The following is a 20,810-nucleotide window of genomic DNA, read 5'->3' as shown; positions in this document are numbered from 1 at the left end:
GAAAGTAGAAAAAAAGACAGCTCAGGTTGTGAAGGGAAATGAATAAAAAGCAATCAAAGTGAAAGTAGACGCAAAAAAAAAAAAAGTTAACTCCTGAAAATTTATGGGCATATAACCACAAAGAAAAAAAAAAAGAAGAAAAGGAAGAACTTTGACCGCCCCGTGTGTGTGTGTGTGTGTGTGTGTGTGTGTGTGTGTGTGTGTGTGTGTGTGTGTGTGTGTGTGTGTGTGTGTGTGTGTGTGTGTGTGTGTGTGTGTGTGTGTGTGTGTGATTCAGAGGAGCCATGGAGAGGAAGCACAGAGAGACAATCATGGCCACACTCTACGTCATTCTACTGGCAATAGTGATGGGTGAGTAAAGGCGAGATCAAACTATGTTCAAGTAAAGTATGTATAAATAACTCCTTGAAGTAAAATAAGGTGTGGTACTAATAACAATAATATTAAACCCTTCAGTACTGAGGCGCATTTGTCCCTTGATCTTTGGGTGTGATTAGATGATTTTATTGACATTAGGAAGCGTCTATGGAGGTCAAAAGATTAATGGCCACAGTCTTTACTATTCTAATCCCAATAAAGGTTTCTGAAGCTGTATAAAATCGCCAAATAGTTACTAGAAAAAATACGAAAGCGCGTCTTAGTACTGAAGGGGTTAAGAACAACAACAACAGTATGCACAATAAGAACAGCAACAACAACAACAGCTACACATATGCTTCGCTAAAGAATGAGTCATATAAAAATCAAATAAAAGCTTTCCAAAATAAAATAAAACAATACAGTGGTGGCGGAAAAAAAATACCATCAAAGCACTTCATAGAATTATTAGAATCACACAAAGAATATCATTAAAAAAAAAAACATCATTAAACGTTAAGCATCAGAAGGGAATGTAATCAATCTCCCTTCTTTCATCTGAACTCACAATACCAATGATTTTTTTATTTCGTTATTTTTTCCCGCAAGGCATAAAAAAAGAGCTTATTAAATTGTTAAAGAATGAATGTATAAGTGCAACAACAACAACAGCAGCAGCAGCAGCAGTAGCAGTATGGGAGAAAGGACAGAGGGAGGAAGGAGGGATAAAGAGGTGGAGGGGACCAACGATGGGAAAGGGGAAGGAAGAGTTAAGAGAAGGAGGAAGGGCGGAGAGAAGGAGGTAGGGGGAAGGTAGACGTGGATTTGTGAGGCTGCCATATTTCACCTCATTTGCCTGTGTTGTTTTTAGTGTTGGAGAAACCTGCGAGGAGCGCGATGTAGGGCAGGCCAGGGAGGGAGCAGCGGCTGAGAGGCGATATTTATGCAAACCTTGGAAATTTATGGCTGAAGTTCGGGGAAATCTGCCGTCGCCAACGTCAGGCACGGACAACACGACACACACACCCACACACACACACACACACACACACACACACACACACACACGCAGACAGTTCCTTGACCTCTCACAATAGCGTCCCTTATTTCTTCACACTATTCAGACGAAGGAAGCCAGAGTGAGAGAAGTGCAGAGCTCAAACAAAGTCTGGAAGCGCTGAATCTAACCTAGTTGTGTTATTCCTTGCTTCCCCAACACACCCGCGGCAGCAAAACAAACAAGTCTCGCTCATTACCACGGACTGCCTTGCCTTTCCTCCAGTCGCCACATTTGGAACAATTATTAAGATTCGCTCACAATCCGCCCACGCCACCCACTCTAGTCCAGAGACGCCGTGAGCCTTTACTAATATATATCCTACAATTTATTCGCTATCTAGGTGTCAATAACCCTGGAAAACACTGAGCGAGTAGAGATTGTATAGCGAACATTTTGTATATCATATGGAGGAAATAAGACGGATTAAAGACAAGAAATATTACAAAAAAATAATCTAGGAAAGGAGAAGATAAGAAATATACTAAAATAGAACGTGGAAATATAGTAATCAGGGAAAAATGCGCGTTATACGAAAGAAAAAATAGGCGGAAAAGAGATACACGAACAAAATACAAAACCATAGAAAGAAAGGAAATTAGGAAGAATGGAAGAAAAAAAAAAAAAAAAAAGACAAAAGCAAGAATACATAAAAAAAAAATTAACAGGGGAAACGAAAAACACTCAATACATTACACAAAAGAAAACCAAAGAAAAAAAAAAGACGACGAAAAAAGAAGAAGAAATAAATTAAGAAATAATAATGTAAGAAAAAAAAAAACCCAGAGAAATGCAGAAAGAAAATAGACACAAAACAAGATAAGGCAAGAAATCACAAACTATCAAAGCCACACTTGAAAGAGAGTCGCCAAGAAACCACCGTTACAAAGACCACACACGGCTCACGACAAACGCCAGAGTGGGGAAGGCAAGAACAGGCAAGGCAGTGTGTGTTTACTCCAACTGACACCAGGTGAGTGCGTTCACCTGGAGTTTTAGACGTGGTGGTGATGCGCGGCCCTCCATCTTCCGCTACTGACCTACTTCACCACTATCATTACCACCGCCATCACCACCACCATCAACACGTTACCACAGTGCGTTCTGGAATAGGGGGAGGCGGAGAGAAGACAGAGAGGAAAGACACGGGGAGTTAATTAGGAGAGGAAAAGATTGGGAGGAGGAGGAAAAGGAGAGGGAGAGGGAATTCGATAAGGAGAGGAAGAACTTAGGCAGAGAGAGGAGAGCAGAGAGGAATAGGAGATGAAGAGAAATGAGTAAAGATGGTAAATAGGGAAGAAAGACGAAAACTATGATAAGGATGGGGAAAAGAAGGAGAGAGAGAGAGAGAGAGAGAGAGAGAGAGAGAGAGAGAGAGAGAGAGAGAGAGAGAGAGAGAGAGAGAGAGAGTATTATACTTCTTTATGATACACAGGAAAACATTATGAGATACTAATGACAGCGTACTTCAGCTCACGTAAATGAGATCAGGTAGACAAAATAACAGGGAGGAGGAGGAGGAGGAGGAGGAGATAATTAAGAAGGGTCATCTTATCACCTTCATCATCTTCACTCCCCTTCTGCCTAGCCCTGACATACCTGCCCTGTCTTGCCTTGCCTTGCCTTTTCCTGTCTTGTCTTGTCTTGTCTTGTCTTTTCCTTTCCTTGTCTTGTCTTGTCTTGCCTTGCCTTGCCTTGCCTTGCCTAGCGTACCTGGAAATGTGCCATCCAGGTGGTTGTTTCTATTGCACCAAAATGAACCAGCAATCACGACTCACGGCTGATCCAATGTCCAGCCTTCATTGAGCCTTTGCGATCATGAAACACGGAATCTGACAATTGCACTCCGCGATACAGCTTTGACTACCCAATTCCTTGCCTCGGGTTCGCAGGTTCGAGAGTCACAGTTAATTTAGCAGTGGGAGTAGTGTGATACGTTTCTTTTAATTTTTTTTCCCTATTGGTGCATTGTTTAGTGTACATAAGAGCGTTGCAGGGATTCTTGATATGCTTGGTGCCTCTCAAAATTAGAAAGGGTAACTACGACAAGACATAGAAGTTTCACATTAAGAAAAAAAATAATAATGATAACAAAATAATAATAACAATAATAAAAATAATAATAATACGGAAATTGATGATAAGGATGAATAACAGTAAGACTACAGTAAAAATTGACTGTAACATAACAAAGTATCCATAAAAATTCCACAACAACTTCAAAGGAACCACAAAAAAGCGACACCTTATCTACTGCTTGGCTACGTAACACCCGCAAAGCCGTAACGTGCCAGCTGTTGTGTGAGGGATGACGACACAAACCAGTAATGCCTCCCCGCACGTCACTCCCACCTGGCAACAAAGTCCTCACAACCACTGGCAGGAGTACTGTTACTGATGTTGGGAAGACTGCCACCATACACGAGAGGCCTACGTGCAGCTTGACCAGCCATGTGTGTGTGTGTGTGTGTGAAAGAAAGAAAGAAAGAAAGAAAGAAAGAAAGAAAGAAAGAAAGAAAGAAAGAAAAAGAAAGAAAGAAAGAAGGAAAAAGAAAAAACTAAGTAAATAAGTAAAGGTTTATTGCCCCATTTAAGTAAAGATACATTTGAAAATAAACAAACAATTACTGAAAATGGCATAGACTGTGTGTGTGTGTGTGTGTGTGTGTGTGTGTGTGTGTGTGTGTGTGTGTGTGTGTGTGTGTGTGTGTGTGTGTGTGTGTGTGTGTGTGTGTGTGTGTGTGTGTGTGTGTGTGTCCTTCACTTGTTCTTCGTTTTAACTGTATGAAAAGTAATCCCAGTGGAAGCACCGCTGGGGACTGAGTTAAGTGCTGTGTGTCCTGTGGCGGCTCCGTCAGGAATTGTTGTTCCTCCCGAGCTGGGCCGCGGACTTTGTTTTCAGCAAAGTGTGTATATCATGTGACGCCAGCCACGGTGCACATGTCAGATTATCATTTTGTCTATTCTACAAGTATCAGCGCTGAAATGTTTGGCTGACCAGTTCACCAGTTCAGTCCTCGGTGCTGGTGTACAGGTTGAAGTTCTCTCTTAAAAAAAAAAAAAAATTGAAGTTACTGTTACATCTTCGTCCTTCCATTTTCTTTGTTCTTGACACGGATTTTACGTATCACTTCTCTATATTGGTATTACAGTCTAACCCAAATTTACATCGCGGAAAATCAGGTGGACGAGAAGGTGAAATAGGAGGAATAAGATGAGAAGGCGTACAAAATATCAGACTAAAATAAAACATGGTGTATTCTTTTCATAAAGGAAAAAAGTAAAAAGGTCACCTAAAAATAGTAATTAAATTTTCAGGAAAAAATGTGAAACGTCTACCAAAACTCCAGCCATTATTATTGCTTATGTTCTCGTTTCAAAGTGAAAAAGAAATCATAATAACAATTAATTCCTTTTCCTCATTTCATTTTCAGAAAACACGGTGTGTCTTCATGCAGAGGCCAAAGGCACGGATGGTCTCTTTCCTCTCCCATCTTTTCCTCCTCTCTCTAATCTCTCTCCTCTTCCTTCAATCGCTCCCACCGCTCCTGAAAACACTACTGAAGATGATGACAATGCGCTGCAGCTGAAGGAGGCGACACTGTGCAGCAATGGCGGCAGCATGTGGCACTGTGGCCCTGGCGAGGCGGAGTTGTGGGGCGTCAGTCAGGAGGACGAGTTCAGCCTCAATCTGCACGAGATGAGTGCCGGCATCAGGACGCTACTACACAGGTGTGACGCGAGGGAATGGTGGCTACAGTTTTGGTCGTTACCAGGTTTTAGCGTTTGAAGCAACTCAAGGAAGCTTCGTGCATGTCAATACAGCAGAATACATCTATAGAGATAAGAGTAACTGCATTTTTCATAAAGAAAAATAATGAAGGCAATAGAATTTGTAAAGCACGTACCTGGTAAGAAGTGTGGATAGTTTAATGCATACATAATTTACAAACACACCACACTAAAATAAAACATACGCCTTCATGTTCAGCAATTTCATCTTCACAATTGTACTTTTCTTATAGCAGATCGACAAATTCATCACACTGTTTAGTAGTAGTTTCTTTATCAAGTACTCTCATTTAACATTGACCTTGCTACAGCGAGGGAATATTCTACTTTAAATTATCATTATCATTTTTTAGTTTACTGACTTCTTCCCTTCCTAGTATTCCTTGCACGAAGGGAAAACGTCTCGAGAGTGACAAAAGTAATTACTATACAAAGGCTGTGCGTCACGACACTGAATCAGGCTGACTGCCCATCAAGCCTCGTCACCTTCCTCCCCACAGCAAGGACTTCACGCGGCTGTGGGCCATCATTCCTCGCACCATCTTACTGAGCTTCCCCCAGAAGACGCTGCTCGGCAACGTCCTGGGTCTGGACACCAGCTCCTTCTCTGCTCACATTGCTGCCGTGGTGTTCTTCGGGTGGCCTTTCCTCATGCTGGGCCTCTACATCTTCCTCATCCTCCACTACCCAAACAAGAAGAGCGGCAGCGACTTTGAAAAGTTATCCTATTAACTTTTATTCTGTCATCCTGGCTGCGTTTTTTTTTTTTTTTAAATAAATAGCATTAGAACTAACTTAAGAAGGGATGTGGGGGCCGGTAAAGTTCCTGAATTTATTTCACACTTGGTGCATAATGAAACTTTTATGATGGAATCTAAAACAATGCCGCGTTCAAGGTTACTTATTGCTTTTTTTCTCTCTCTCTCTCTCTCTCTCTCTCTCTCTCTCTCTCTCTCTCTCTCTCTCTCTCTCTCTCTCTCTCTCTCTCTCTCTCTCTCTCTCTCTCTCTCTCTCTCCAGGATGGTGACACACATGGCGGAGTCTTGGTCACACGTCATGTACGCCGCGGAGGACAATTTCTTAAACTTCATGGAAGACGTGACGGACCATGGCCATCATGACCAAGGCCACGGCCATCACCACGACCCTCACCACCACCATGACCAAGGCCACCATCATGGCCATGCCAGCTTTCATCCTCGTATTGAATACAACCCCGAGTACAACCCCGATGTTTCTCTTGATCAGCACACTTTCTACAATCACTACTACAACGAGCACGGCCACGACGAACATCAGGAGTACGTGTGGCAGGATCACGCCTTCCATGATGGTTCCTCAGCACCGTCAGCCCACCGCCCGTACATGACAGAAGCACCAGCCCACACCGGCGACATCATTCAACTGACTAACAAGTTTGGTTACCATAACAATATTCCAGACGAAGAGGAAATCACACGACTGAACAACAAGTTCGGTTTGCACAACAATATTCCAGACGAACAGAAAATCAAGTATCTGAATATCGTCCTCGGAGGAAATTACCGACAGACCACTGATCAACCTCTAGTGCAGGATGGACACGTGGCAAGTTTATCCTCTTCATATGGGACATTCCACACATGGCCTCCTATAGGACACAGCCCACACCACCACTCACAGATAACCCCTGGCTGGCACCAGAAACTCGACATACAGAGACCTTTTTATCCAACGCGAGGTCCGAGCTTCGTCAGTTTCCAGCATGACTCGCAGCCTTTACGAGATGGGTATCCATACCCTCGCTTCCGCCCTTCCGTCCTCATGCAGGAGTCACTGAGGGAGGACTGGGTGGCTGCCTTAGACCCAAAAAGCACCCTGAATGAGACAGATGCAAAAGAAACCAGCATAACTTCTAAGATTAATGATGACGAGGACGAGACGACGGTAGCAACCACGACGAGAGGAATTTTGACAGCGTCACCTTAACATGTGTGGTCCAGTGTGACGATGTTCTTTTATCTTGAATTCTCCTAGTGTAGAAGGAGACTGGTAAAGAGCATATAATCCCATAATGATTTCGTGAAGTCTGTTGGTGTTCATCTCTTGAAACACTGGCTATAAATATCTGAAAACATAGAAAGGCAAAACAAAAAAATCTTAGAATTTTCAAGATAGAGCAGACTACAAAACTGAATAACCTTTTGCATTGACGAGACAAACAAGTGCAGAGACCAAAGAAAGAAAAGTCTTCAATAGAACGGCAGAGAAAGGCAGTTAATTCCGGCACAGCAATGTGAAAACACTGATCCAGTGAATAGTGACAAATTGAAATGACATAGCCAAACAAATAAATCGCGGTGGCGTAGTGGATAAGGTGGTGAGCGTGGGATCGAGCAGACGTCCACGCGTAGGTTCGAATCCCACCACGTACAGTCTTAAACACTTTGCCATTTGTCGAGTGGTTTAAAGGTACCTACATGTCACCAGGTTCTAGGTGGTTACACCCAAGATGAGCTTTGGGGGTGATATGGGCCCTAATATATGGGTACCACTTTAAATAAAACTACCTGCGCCACTAATGGGCGGAAGCTGAACAGCGCTTCCCATACACTCTTTAAGTGTGCCTACAGGTGCTATATGCTTCAACGTAAAAAAAAAATATAAATAAAAAAAATAAGTGCGGCAATAGTGTTGGTGGCTCATCACCCGACGCGCCTCTGTGAAGGAAAGACAGTTACAAACAAAGCCTTCACAGGGAGCCACACTATTGATCTGATGCAAACTGACGTGATGGAAGGTGGTGTCTGGCAGTTTTCCCACTCAGTATAGATTCAAGACTTCTAGATAAGGTCAAAAAGTAATCAGCCGAGCGATTAGAACACCACCTCCTATTTAGAACAATCAGACCTCATACGTTCGTACACCTCTCTGTTCGTCTCAGGTGAAAACCACAGAGAGGTGTAGACAGAAGGAATGCTTTAAAATCGTTAATTAAAGTATTCTTTTCTATGTATACACCAATGTTAACATCAACTATTATTATTATCATTATCATTGTTATCATTATTATCATTATTACTATTATTATCATCATCATCATAATTACTATTATTATTGTTGTTGTTCTTGCCGTTAATGTTCTTGCAATTGTTACTATTTTTTGCAAGCAACAACTACAATAACAATAACAGCAACAGCAATGCAAGCAACAGTGAACCGGTGGTGGTGGTAGTAGTGGTGGTGGTGGTGGCAGCAGCAGTGGTGGCAGTGGTGGTGGTGGCAGCAGCAGCAGCAGCAGCAGCAGCAGCAGCAGCAGCAGGCAGTGGTGTGGTGGTGGTGGTGGTGGTGGTGGTGGTGGTGGTGGTGGTGGTGGTGGTGGTGGTGGTGGTGGTGGTGGTGGTGGTGGTGGTTACTGGTTGTGGTTACTGGCAGCAGTGGCAATGGCATTAGGCGTTAACATTGGCGTTAGCAGTGACAGCAGCTTCAGCGGTGGTGGGGATTGGAGGATGTGTGAATGGCGTTGGAGGTGGTGGTGGTGGTGGTGGTGGTGGTGGTGGTGGTGGTGGTGGTGGTGGTGTGGTGTGGAGTGGTGGAAGTGGTGGTGGAGTGGTGGAGTGCAGTGGTGGTGGTGGTGGTGGTGGTGGTGGTGGTGGTGGTGGTGGTGGTGGTGTGTTATTATTATTATTATTGGTGTTGTTGGTGGTTGGTTGGTGGTTGGTGGTGGTGGTGGTGGTGGTGGTGGTGGTGGTGGTGGTGGTGGTGTGGTGGTGGTAGTGGTGGTGGTAGTAGTAGTAGAAGAAGAAGAAGAAGAGGAAGAAGAAGAGTAGGTAGTAGTGGTAGTGGTAGTAGTAGTAGTAGTAGTAGTAGTATATAGAAGTATGGTAATATTATTATTATTATTATTATCATTATTAATAGTAGTAGTAGTAGTAATCGTGGCAATAGCAGTAGCAGTAGTATATGTTTGTTATTGTCACTGTTATTGTTGTTATATTACATTAGAAGAAACCGCATGATCAGTAGTAGTAATAACACGAGATGTATTACTAAAAACTATATGAAAAAGATAATAAGCGAAGTAGCATGAAGCAGACAGGCCTACACGGAGCAGTCCTCTTATGAAACACACCTACCAATTTTCATCTAACATTCTCATCCATAAATCTGTGTAATCTTCTTTTAGAGCCCCATAATGGCTCCTCACTAACAACGGAATTACTTTAGTAGTAGTAGTAGTAGTAGTAGTAGTAGTAGTAGTAGTAGTGGTGGTAGTGGTGGTGGTAGTAGTGGTGGTAGTAGTGGTAGCAGTGGTGGTGGTGGTGGTAGTAGTGGTGGTGGTAGTAGTGGTGGTGGTGTGGTGGTGGTGGTGGTGGTAGTAGTAGTAGTGGTGTAGTAGTAGTAGTGGTAGTGGTGGTGTAGTAGTGGTGGTAGTAGGTGGTAGTAGTAGTAGTAGTGGTAGTAGTAGTAGTAGTAGTAGTAGTAGTAGTAGTAGTAATAGTAGTAGTAGTAGTAGTAGTCGTAAAATCTTAATTACCAGTGTTGTTACGAATAATGAAGAGTAAGATTGAGATGGCGAAGGGTTTGCATCTCAGCCACAACACCGAGAACACGCCAGGCCTTTACAACACTGAGGAGCAATCCATGCCCTGGAAGATCAACAAGTGCAGAAGGCTTGCAAACATAAAACATAATATAATAAACTTCTTAGTGATTCAATGTTCAGCCTTATCAAATATGCACAATTGAAAATAATGTCTTTTCTTTAAATATCCAAGAGCGAACACGTACTTGAAAACTTACATGACAGAATGGTACAAGTAAGAGCTGACAAACTAATGTGTTAAAAGAAACTATAGTAACTCTTGGATGGCGGTCTCTATCTATTTCGCAACAAGATTTTTCCTTCAAGCACATCATACATAGCAGGTCAGTCGGTCCCACCTGGGCTGTGTGACCCCCACGTGTGAACGGCTGTTGGTTCTGTGGTATTGGGCTCTCCATCAAAACGCCTTTTCTTTTATCTTCGATTTTTTTTATAGTCTAGTGAAGCGTATTCCCTTGTGGTGGAGGGGCACGGCCTCACTGCACATTCCGCGGCACTGCTCCCTGTGTATCGTGAAGGTGACTAGAAAGGACATACGAAGGTGACTAGGAAATATCTCCTCTGTGTTTTTATTGGAACAATCAAGGTATGGCTACCGTCTCGGCTGTCACACTTCAAGCAGCAGCTCGGTCTAGTGCGTGCACAGATGGATGCACAGAAGGATAATTTTTGTTTATTTGTTTCATGTGCATTTCTTTTTTTTATATGTCAGAACGGTAAGATTAATTTGTCTTGAGACAAAACCAACGTATCAGCAAGGGTCACTTGGGGTAGCCTGCTTTGCCTCCCTGGAGAGGAGGCTTACACAACCTCCATCAACACCACCACACACACATACACAAAAGAAAAAAAAAATCCAAGCTATCTATTCAATCAGTACAGCACCGCAGCACCCTGGCACGCCTCCCCGCCTCGACGCCTCGCACCTCCTCCCTCCTGACGCCAGTGCCCGCTACTCTCCCTGTTCTCTGCTCGAAGGCAAACACCGTCTGCATTGATTTTCCTAGCGCCCTTTGGCTGCGGCCCTCGATCTCCCCCGCTAGCAAAATATATCATCCCTGCACTGCCGCCTCCGTGTCAGAACAGCCCCTTCAGAAAGACAAACGGAGGACGTCTACAATAATGCAGGCGACCCCTTTAGTGAAGTAATCATGGTGGTGACAGAGGGGGAAGTCCGACAAGTGTTTGGAAAGTCAAGATGGAGTGCTCTTCCCGGCTCTCACAACTGCCGCAGCTCGCAGGCTAATCCTCGTCACCAACATATCGAAGTTCTCTCTCTCTCCTCTGAGCCTCTAAGAAGAGCAGTCGTGTTTACTTTTCATTATACACACACACAAAAAAAAATTAATTACGTATTTATCAAAGACAAAAGAAAGAAAGCTGGGATACGTTGGATAATGAGGCTTAATAATACACGTAACAAAAACAATAATGAACATAACTTTCGATTTTTACTGTTTCTAGTTATAAAAAATGACGCAGATCAACAGTACACCTTTTCAGTAATAATGTTATCCAGACTTGAAATCTTTGGATGCAACTGAACATCAAAAGTGAACACAAGGAGGGAAACACGCGGGAAGTTGATGTCTAATGATTTCAAGGGATTCCTGGCGAACAGAAGTGTACCCAACTCTACGGACCGACACACAGACATACACGAGGGAAAAAATACATGAGAGAGAGAGAGAGAGAGAGAGAGAGAGAGAGAGAGAGAGAGAGAGAGAGAGAGAGAGAGAGAGAGAGAGAGAGAGAGAGAGAGAGAGAGAGAGAGAGAGAGAGAGAGAGAGAGAGAGAGAGAGAGAGAGAGAGAGAGAGAGAGAGAGAGAGAAACTTTGCTATCTCAAGCGTCCCCAGAACACACCAAGTAGCCTCAGGACATGAAGTAAAGCTGGCCAGGTCACCCTCATATCTACCAACCTCGGAGTACCTCGACCTTTACCCTCCTTGCCTCGCCCTGCCTTTCAACACACACCAACGCACACCAACAGACCTCTACACTCGCTCTCTCCGCCACGGTCTTCCTAACACTCTCCTGCTGCTGCAAATCTTCCCAATTTCTCTGCTGCAGATGGTCAAAATAGCAAGACTTGTGTAAGGATTGTCAAGAAATCTTCCATTTGTTTCGTGGGGTGAAATTACTCGCCTTCTTGAAACTAAAAGGATACATTCATCATAGTTCTACACAGGTGCAGTGTCTTCCCATTGCTCCACACTCGCTGGAATACAGGGAGACATGAAAGGTGGTGACAGCAATGAGTGTTAGTATTCATATCACTAGTACACACAGGAATACAAAGGAAGGACAACAAACTGCAAACTTGTTGGCCATTAAGAGGTTTGTGATAAGTTAGACTGTCAAATATCGAGTAGTAGTAGTAGTTGTTGTTGTTGGTGTTGGTGTTGTAGTAGTAGTAGTAGTAGTAGTAGTAGTAGTAGTAGTAGTAGTAGTAGTAGTAGTAGTAGTAGTAGTAGTAGTAGTAGTAGTAGTAGTAGTAGTAGTAGTAGTAGTAGTAGTAGTAGTAGTAGTAGTTGTAGTAGTAAACATTAGGAACATGAGATACGGGAAGGTACGAGAGGTAAGTTATAAAAAATATCCATTTATTCATCTCATCTTTCAATACTCTCTATTGACTCGGGATTAAGAACTAATGACTCCCGTCAGCAAGTATTCTACTCGAGAATCACACCAATTCAATTTTATCTCAGCCTTTCCTTGAACCTGTTACCTCTTGTCATATCACGGTTACTATCACTACGAATATTTAAAACACTTTTGTCTAGGTCATTCTCATTACATCCCTTTAAACACTTGAATATCTCTATTAGACACAATACATTCCTCCTGTAATATGAAGGCCAGATGTATGATGATAACAGTAGCAGTGATATAATAGTAGCAGTATATTATGCCCTTTGCTTCCCAGTATTTTCGTCACATTATAGACCGATATTATGGAAGGACGAACATTTTTCACCGTTTCACACACTTATCGTCGCGTGCCACTGCCTTATTGATGTGTCCCCTTCCATTTCTGTACAAGTCTCGGTATTTCTTTGTCTGCCACTCATTGTTTCTTCCGGAGCCTTCTCTCGGCATCATCACTCGTCTCTCGGCCCTTCCTCGCCTCTGCTGTTGTTTCCTGTTCGCTAAGACAAAGAAAACGAAGATCGCGACCCAAACAATGATAGGGAAACTCGACAATTCATCAGGAGGTCAAACTGTCATTGTTCTGCGGGTGGCTGGCAAGGGAGAGGGATGAGGTGGAAAAGGGAGAGATGGATACCGTGGTGAGAAGATGAAAGTAAGATAAAAAAAGAGTGAAAAACGAGGAAGAGAAACAGCGATGTAGGACAAGCGAACGTGGGCCAACATTCTGACACACTTTGCCTTCTCATCACTACTAATTTGAAAGCCTAAAGTGAAGATATAACTGATTCCCACGAGTGTTTGTCCTGTTAGTAATATAAAAGTATTGTTATCATGTCAAACGAGGAAGAAAGGCAGTGATGTAGGACAAGCAGCTAACGTACGCACTTTGCCTTAACATCACTACTATTTTGAAAGCCTAAGTCTGTGTGGCTGCTTTGGATGCAGGGGGGGATGGGGAAGGATTGGAATGGAGGGAAGGAGGAGTATTTGAATGGGGGTTTTGGATAAGGGGGCCTGGTAAGAGGGGACCTTCTGCTATTTGGGATTCAGAAAAGGGTACAGTTGGGATTCATTTGTATGGGTACATTTGTAAGGGTAGAATATGGGTAACACTATTTCCTCACTAAAAGTACCCTTCGTTTTGAGAGTGTACAGTGATATGCCGGATTCCCACGAGTGTTCGTCCTGAATACAGAAATCTTGTTATCATGTCACTAGAAAATTCTTAACACATCCTCATAAAATACCGAGTATCTTCAACTACTATGCATCCTTTTGAGAATAGTGGAGCTGCACTTTTATTCCCACGAGTGTTTGTCCTGTTAAAAATACGAAAATCTTGCCATTAAGTCACTAGAAAATCTTAAACACAAAAAAAAAAATACCGAGTAACTTCAACTACCTTGCAACTGTTTGAGAATAGTGGAGGTGCGTTTTTTTATTCTCACGAGTACTTGTCCTCTTAATAATATGGAAATCTTGTAATGTCACTATAAAATCTTAACATCCTCAAAAAATACCAAGTAACTTCAACTACCGTGCATCCTTTTGAAAATAGTGGAGTTGCGGCGCAGAAGTCTTTGGGAATACGGTCCAGGAGGTCACGGCTAGTTCCGGGGAATACATCGAGGACTTGCTCGTGTGTGTGGGTTATGCACCGCCCTCACATCAAAAGGTCATCTTTCCAGCATGCAAATTGGAACTGCAGCGACCTTATGACGAGACTCTTGATTACATTTACATTCTAATTCATCTTTTCCTGCATTTCGCCTCATCGTTGAATATCTCATGAGTGTTTCTTAAAGATTTCGATTCTTGTCTTTCTTTCTCTCTCTGTTTTTCGTGTCCCTCTTTCTCCTGTTGCCTCCGTCCCGCCTCCTTCCTCAGCCTTCAGCCATAAAAACCCATTAAATATCCCACCTTTCTGTTTACCTGCATGTCACCTTCCAGAGTGACTCCACCAGGTACACCGCGTCACCCGCAGCTCCCAGACAGGCCTTCGATCCTTCTTCACTCTCTCCCTCAGCCTTACCCACTCCCACCGCAACTCCCCCACACGGCCATCCTTCCCTCGGGCACTCAGCCGCACTGCCCACACTTCCTTCACTTTCCATCCCTTTCCTTCTTTCAAAAACTCTCATTTCACCATCTTTTCCATCTCTAACACCCTTTCGAGGAGTCTCATGCCTTCTCCCTACCCCCCCTACAACTTCCTCCATCTCCTCATCCTCGTAAAATCCCTCTTCTATTCCGTTATTCCACCCTGACACTCCCCCCTCCCGTCCACCTTCCTCTCGAGTCCCCCAAACGCCATATTTGTTCCAGCAAACTTCGGGGGATCAGTGAGGTCTTCAGATTATCGAGGATTGGATGTGAAGGGCCGGCTGAAGGGCGCGTCTCGACTGCAGATAAACCGAGAAGATGGATCAGGTTAGAGGAGTGAGCGAAAGAAGGAAGAGGAACAGAGAGAGAGAGAGAAGAAAGAAGACCAGGAAGAGGATGTGTAGGAGGAGGAGGAGGAGGAGGAGGAGGAGGAGGAGGAGGAGGAGGAGGAGGAGGAGGAGGAGGAGGAGGAGGGTGGGGGACAAGTAGGTAGGTGTGACAGGCGGAAAGCGGATGATGATGAAGTAAGTTGCTTAATATTCAAGACTCTAAGTTTCTCTTAAAGCATAAAGAGATCCTTTACGAGTTCTCCCTCCCGCTCATTCCACTCACGTGCTTTGGAATAGACTTCTCTTCCCCTCATTGCTCCCTTTCCCTCACCCTCTCCCTCTCTCTGCCTCTGCCACTCTCACCCTCTTCCTCTATGCAGTACATCCCCACTGAAAGGAATCCCTATCAGTCGCGCATTCAGTTAAATAGCAGGTACATTTACTAGCATCAAAGTAGACGATTATCTCCACACGAACCTTTGAAGTGCACACCTGTCTCGCCTTAATGAGCAGGACACTAGACTCACCTGGAGTTACCTGGCCACGATAAAACCCGAAGCAAATGAAGCAAATTAAGAGCACAAATATTCCTTTAGCAACAGAAGCAGACGTGTGATGCAGAAGACGAGTGAAATATTCTCTCTCTCTCTCTCTCTCTCTCTCTCTCTCTCGATTTTACCCAGGCCCGGCCATGTTCCAGACCAGCTGCGAGAATGGGAATGACAACGGGAATTACGAGAATCTGGGGTGATAATTTGCCGGGAGTTTGGGTAGAGTGGCCTCTCTCTCTCTCTCCCTCTCCCTCCAGCTACTCTTCCTGGTATTGCCCAGTTTAAGAGTGAAGTGAAGAAGGAGAGAGAGAGAGAGAGAGAGAGAGAGAGAGAGAGAGAGAGAGAGAGAGAGAGAGAGAGAGAGAGAGAGAGAGAGAGAGAGAGAGAGAGAGAGAGAGAGAGAGAGAGAGAGAGAGAGAGAGAGAGAGAGAGAGAGAGAGAGAGAGAGAGAGAGAGAGAGAGAGAGAGAGAGAGAGAGAGAGAGAGAGAGAGAGAGAGAGAGAGAGAGAGAGAGAGAGAGAGAGAGAGAGAGAGAGAGAGAGAGAGAGAGAGAGAGAGAGAGAGAGAGAGAGAGAGAGAGAGAGAGAGAGAGAGAGAGAGAGAGAGAGAGAGAGAGAAAAGAAAGGAAAAGAAGAAGGAAGAGAGAGAAGAGAGGAATAGAAAGGAGAAGAAAGGAAAAGAGAAGGAGGGAGAGAAAGAGGAATAGAAGGATGAAGAGAAAGAAAACAAGGAAAAGGAGGAGGAGGAGGAGGAAGAGGAAGAAGAAGGAGGAGGAAAAGGAAGAAGAAGAAAAATTACAAGATTCAGTACTACAAAAAGACAGACAAATAAGAAAATAATGAAAAATTGAAATAAAAAAAAGAAAAGAAAAACGAGAAATCAAAAGACGATGGAGGAGAGGAAAAGAAAATTATAGAAAATGAAGGGAAGGTTGAGTGGTAATAGATGAGGCGGAATAAAGGCAAGAGATAAAAGGCGAGAGTAAGATACATATAGCAGAAGAAATTAACAATATATAATGCAGAGAACTGGTGATCAAAAATAATGAAATGGTATGCACTGGGAATATGAGTGTAGTTATTAAAGAGAGAGAGAGAGAGAGAGAGAGAGAGAGAGAGAGAGAGAGAGAGAGAGAGAGAGAGAGAGAGAGAGAGAGAGAGAGAGAGAGAGAGAGAGAGAGAGAGAGAGAGAGAGAGAGAGAGAGAGAGAGAGAGAGAGAGAGAGAGAGAGAGAGAGAGAGAGAGAGAGAGAGAGAGAGAGAGTAAATAACATATAGAGAAAAATATTTTAAAGTCCTTGTCAAAGAGAGAGAGAGAGAGAGAGAGAGAGAGAGAGAGAGAGAGAGAGAGAGAGAGAGAGAGAGAGAGAGAGAGAGAGAGAGAGAGAGAGAGAGAGAGAGAGAGAGAGAGAGAGAGAGAGAGAGAGAGAGAGAGAGAGAGAGAGAGAGAGAGAGAGAGAGAGAGAGAGAGAGAGAGATGCGGAGAAGCCATAAAAACAAGCCCTCCAGACAAGCAATTCTAGGAAAACACACACACAACAACAAAAGAGAAAAGCGCCGACAGGTGAGTTGGTGACCTGGAAATCAGCTGCTGTCAACACAAGTCACCAGAGTCTTCTCACTTGGGGAATCGAGACAAGACACATTCATTTACCTCTTCAATACTGGGGCGCATTTTTACCACGATTTTATTTACATTAGGAAGCGCCTATGGAGGTCAGGAATTTAGTGGCCCAGTCTTCACTATTTTAATCCCCCATATAAGTTTTTGAAGCTGTATATAATCGCCAAATTGTAACTAGAATGAATATGATAAACGTGTCATGGTACTGAATTGTTAACCCTTTCAGTGTCACGACGCGTTTTCATATTCATTCGGCTTACTGTTTGGTGATTTTACAACTTCAGAAACTTATGTGAGTAATAGGACAGTGAAGACTTTGGCCATAGATCGTCTGACTTCCATAAACCCTTCCTAATGTAAATAGAATCGTCTAATCAAACCCAAAACTCGCGGTAAAAATGCGTCCCAGTACTGAAGGGGTTAAGTGCAATACAGAGCCACACTAACTCACGGCCACTGCTTTTTATATTTACTCATGTTGATAAACAGTAAAATTCAAAGGTGCTTTCTTATCCACCTACGAGATTTTAATTATTGTCATCGTTATCTTATTTTCTTTATTCAATTGATTAGTTCACCATCAACAAAGGATCAGATATAAATAGACGTATATCTGATTTTCTCCTTACGTCTTTATTGGTGCTAACGTTGGAGGTGCTTTATTTACTTACCTTCGATATCCAAGCGATTTTTATCTATTCTTTTTGCATTCATAATTATCAACATTCATCATCATTTATTTTTTTAAGGCTTGGTCATGTGTAAAGTTGAAGTTGATTTCTTTACTTCCAGAATTCAAGCTAGTTTTATCTTGGTTTTTTTTTTTCATGTCATTAGTTTACCATCAACAAGACATCAGATCACAAAGGATCTCAATAAATAAAAATAAATAAAAAAATACAGTAGCTTAACGGATTTCATTCTTTTTCGCGGCTTCACCATGAGTGAAGCTAAAGATATTTACTTGTTGATTTTCGAGATTCTGACCATTTTCTAATTTACCATCAACTAAATAATGAAACACAAAGGATCTCAATGGAAGAACAAACAACACCTTAACTTATTTATTCATTTCTTTTTCTTTTTCTTTTTTACATTTTGATGAGTAAAATTGAAGGAGTTTATCTGCTCACCTTCGAAATTCAAGCTATGTACTTTATTGCCAGTTAATTAATTTACCATCCACTTAGGGAGCGTGAAAGATTACCATGGAAGAGTCAACACACACACACACAGATTTGTTCTCCCCTACAAGTCTGTTCACGATAAGCTACACATTAAATTTTAAGCATGCATGATAAAAAAAAATATCGTTTATATCAACTTTACATGATAAAAAAATTCCTGCTTCATACCAGCCTTTCACTCAAAAGCCGGAGCATGCAAGGTTGTCTATTTGGGCGTCACAGAGATAATGTGCGCTGACAAAATCATATACTTTTAACGTACGCCTGAGTATAACACAATAAAGAATTGGAGAGCGTTCGCCTCACAGCCACAGGAAGAGTCTCGGCAGAAGCGCTTAAGAATATCAAAGAGGCCGCGTAAAGGCTAATTTCACGCATCCAAGCACCCTCTGAGAAAACACTGCGCGTTAACCACATATTTTATCTCGGCACAGATTCTAAGGGAAAGGGAGACTGCTCGGTGCGTGGGGAGATACGTCTAGCACCACATCTCACTCAAGAGGAACGCACACACCAACTGGAAGGAACGAGATTGGTGGACAGCCCGGCACAAGAGCTGTTAATGTAGATATGTTGTTAATTTGCCACTAGATCCACAGCAACACCCAAAAAACCTGTGAGTCTTCAACTAGAGCATTTTGAATGTAGTGTAAGTGTAGCGAGTGTTTTAGAAGCGGTCCATTTCACAGTACAACACTAAACAAACCTCGTTTATGCGTGACACCAACAACACGGAACTAAGACTTAATTGTCATGAGGATATGTTTTGATCTAGCTTTGCAAAGGTTCTAACAAAAGATACAAGGGCAAAGTAGTTTACAAATATAAGTTCGCATAAGTATGATTTATTGTTACAAGGATATAGTGATGTGCGGTGTGTGTGATTGCTACGTTCTTGCCCTCACTGCAGCTGTGTGTGTGTGTGTGTGTGTGTGTGTGTGTGTGTGTGTGTGTGTGTGTGTGTGTGTGTGTGTGTGTGTGTGTGTGTGTGTGTGTGTGTGTGTGTGTGTGTGTGTGTGTGTGTGTGTGTGTGTGTGTGTGCTGTGTGCTCATTGTTTGTGTGTCTTCGGATATGTGACCAGGCACATATACATATACAACAAGGTCACAACTCCTCGATTTACATATATATGTATATATATATATATGAACAGGGGCTATGTGAATATGTGATATATATATATATATATATATGTATATATATGTCATCTGTTGTGTAGCCAGCGTTCTATATATATATATATATGTGTGTGTGTGTGTGTGTGTGTGTGTGTGTGTGTGTGTGTGTGTGTGTGTGTGTGTGTGTGTGTGTGTGTGTGTGTGTATAGCATTTTACTACATTTGACAGACACAAGCAATTTCTTATTCCCCTGTTAACTGGAAAAAAAAAAATGGTTAGTTACGAGTACACATTCATGTCAGCTTCTGCTCTCTATTTTTTTTTTTTTAACCATTTCGTGACGAGGCAGGGAATTAATATCTGACATCTCTCGATACAAGTCAGTTTGAACTATGACGTTTAAATACGGTGGTTCGCTTTGAAGTCCATGTCCTTGTGAAGTGACAAGCATAAAATTCGGCCGTACTTCTTCGTATTTTACTTGTTTATTATTCTTTTTTTATGAGGAAGCTGGTACACGTATTTGATGTTCGTGGGGAGAGAAAGAGAAGAGGTTTTAACAGTGTATTGTGCCAAACACACGCGAGGACCATATGGGCTCTTATTGCATTTATTATTGTCATGTACAAAAAAAGAAGCAAAATACTAGACATTATGGATGAACGATAAGACGGAAGGCAATCAATTAACGACAAAGACAATAAAGAATAAACTTCACAGCACACCCAAACTACCCTCACCACCACCAACACCATCCATCAAACCAACAACATAATCACTACTGACGACAGCCTTCAATGAACATAATCACAGAGACCACCTTCATTTTCTCTTCTCGTGTTGCTTCACTCCGGGAGACGCAGCGACCTCACACACAACACCCGACAAAACACCGAGACGAAGACAATAACAAGTAAAGCAGGGAAAGACGTTAATCCTTTTGTCCTGGAAAGTATTAAAATTCTTCGTCACCTTTCTACTTGGTCTCCTTTGTTGGAAGCCACGCAAGGTTTACTAATGAGGCTCCGGAGCACAGGCCTGGGCTGTTTCATTCCCTCCCCCCAAGCGACTTTCAAGACAAGTAAAGGTGTGGTTTTTTAATTCCTCGCTCTATAGATGCACTTTTAACCACACCGCAGCAGCATCTTTGATCACTTCTCAGTTCTGGTGAATTCAGCCGCACCAAAACACTAACATGTTATTTCAAACAGGTACGAGCAAAGACAAAAATTAAACGAAAAAGATGAGTCAGTAACACTCCTCGTCGAAGCTTTGAACGAGACCTTTGACGACCCAGCGAATGAGTTAAAAAAAAGGAAAAAGGCAAAAGAAAGTGGCCCAAAAATCATGCATGTCGAAGAGACCCTTACCGGCCGTTGTCATTTTTAGGGCATCAGAGGCCGGCGCTGCACCTCATGAATACGCCGCGTTTTTTTTCTTTTTTTTTTTTCACC

The 20,810-nt window shown here is 42.8% G+C and overlaps 1 protein-coding gene and 1 long non-coding RNA gene across 2 annotated transcripts in view; one reads left to right on the top strand and one right to left on the bottom strand.

Annotated features, from left to right (window-relative positions):
- The first annotated feature begins 220 nt into the window (after positions 1 to 220).
- LOC123517663 lies at positions 221 to 7,651 on the top strand. The gene is made up of 4 exons (XM_045277982.1): positions 221 to 351; positions 4,849 to 5,146; positions 5,707 to 5,925; positions 6,226 to 7,651. Exons 1-4 carry the CDS (start codon positions 285 to 287, stop codon positions 7,172 to 7,174), a joined length of 1,533 nt encoding a protein of 510 aa, XP_045133917.1. The 5' UTR covers positions 221 to 284; the 3' UTR covers positions 7,175 to 7,651.
- LOC123517667 overlaps positions 4,375 to 20,810 on the bottom strand; it is a 107,039-nt gene continuing 90,603 nt past the window's right edge. The window contains exon 4 of the long non-coding RNA XR_006678531.1: positions 4,375 to 4,461. This is a non-coding gene — a long non-coding RNA (uncharacterized LOC123517667). The remainder of the gene's footprint in view (positions 4,462 to 20,810) is intronic.

Source organism: Portunus trituberculatus, chromosome 42 (genome assembly GCF_017591435.1).
Source record: "Portunus trituberculatus isolate SZX2019 chromosome 42, ASM1759143v1, whole genome shotgun sequence".
Taxonomy (NCBI): domain Eukaryota; kingdom Metazoa; phylum Arthropoda; class Malacostraca; order Decapoda; family Portunidae; genus Portunus; species Portunus trituberculatus.
Note: the sequence above shows the minus strand (reverse complement) of the source record. Positions and strands in the feature narration are given on the sequence as shown.

Bases quoted from the DNA above. Each gene is read 5' to 3' on its own strand.
- LOC123517663 (XM_045277982.1), top strand. From the start codon at position 285: ATGGAGAGGAAGCACAGAGAGACAATCATGGCCACACTCTACGTCATT. The intron at 352-4,848 runs GTGAGTAAAGGC...TTTCATTTTCAG, and splicing joins TCTACTGGCAATAGTGATGG to AAAACACGGTGTGTCTTCAT. The intron at 5,147-5,706 runs GTGTGACGCGAG...TCCTCCCCACAG, and splicing joins ATCAGGACGCTACTACACAG to CAAGGACTTCACGCGGCTGT.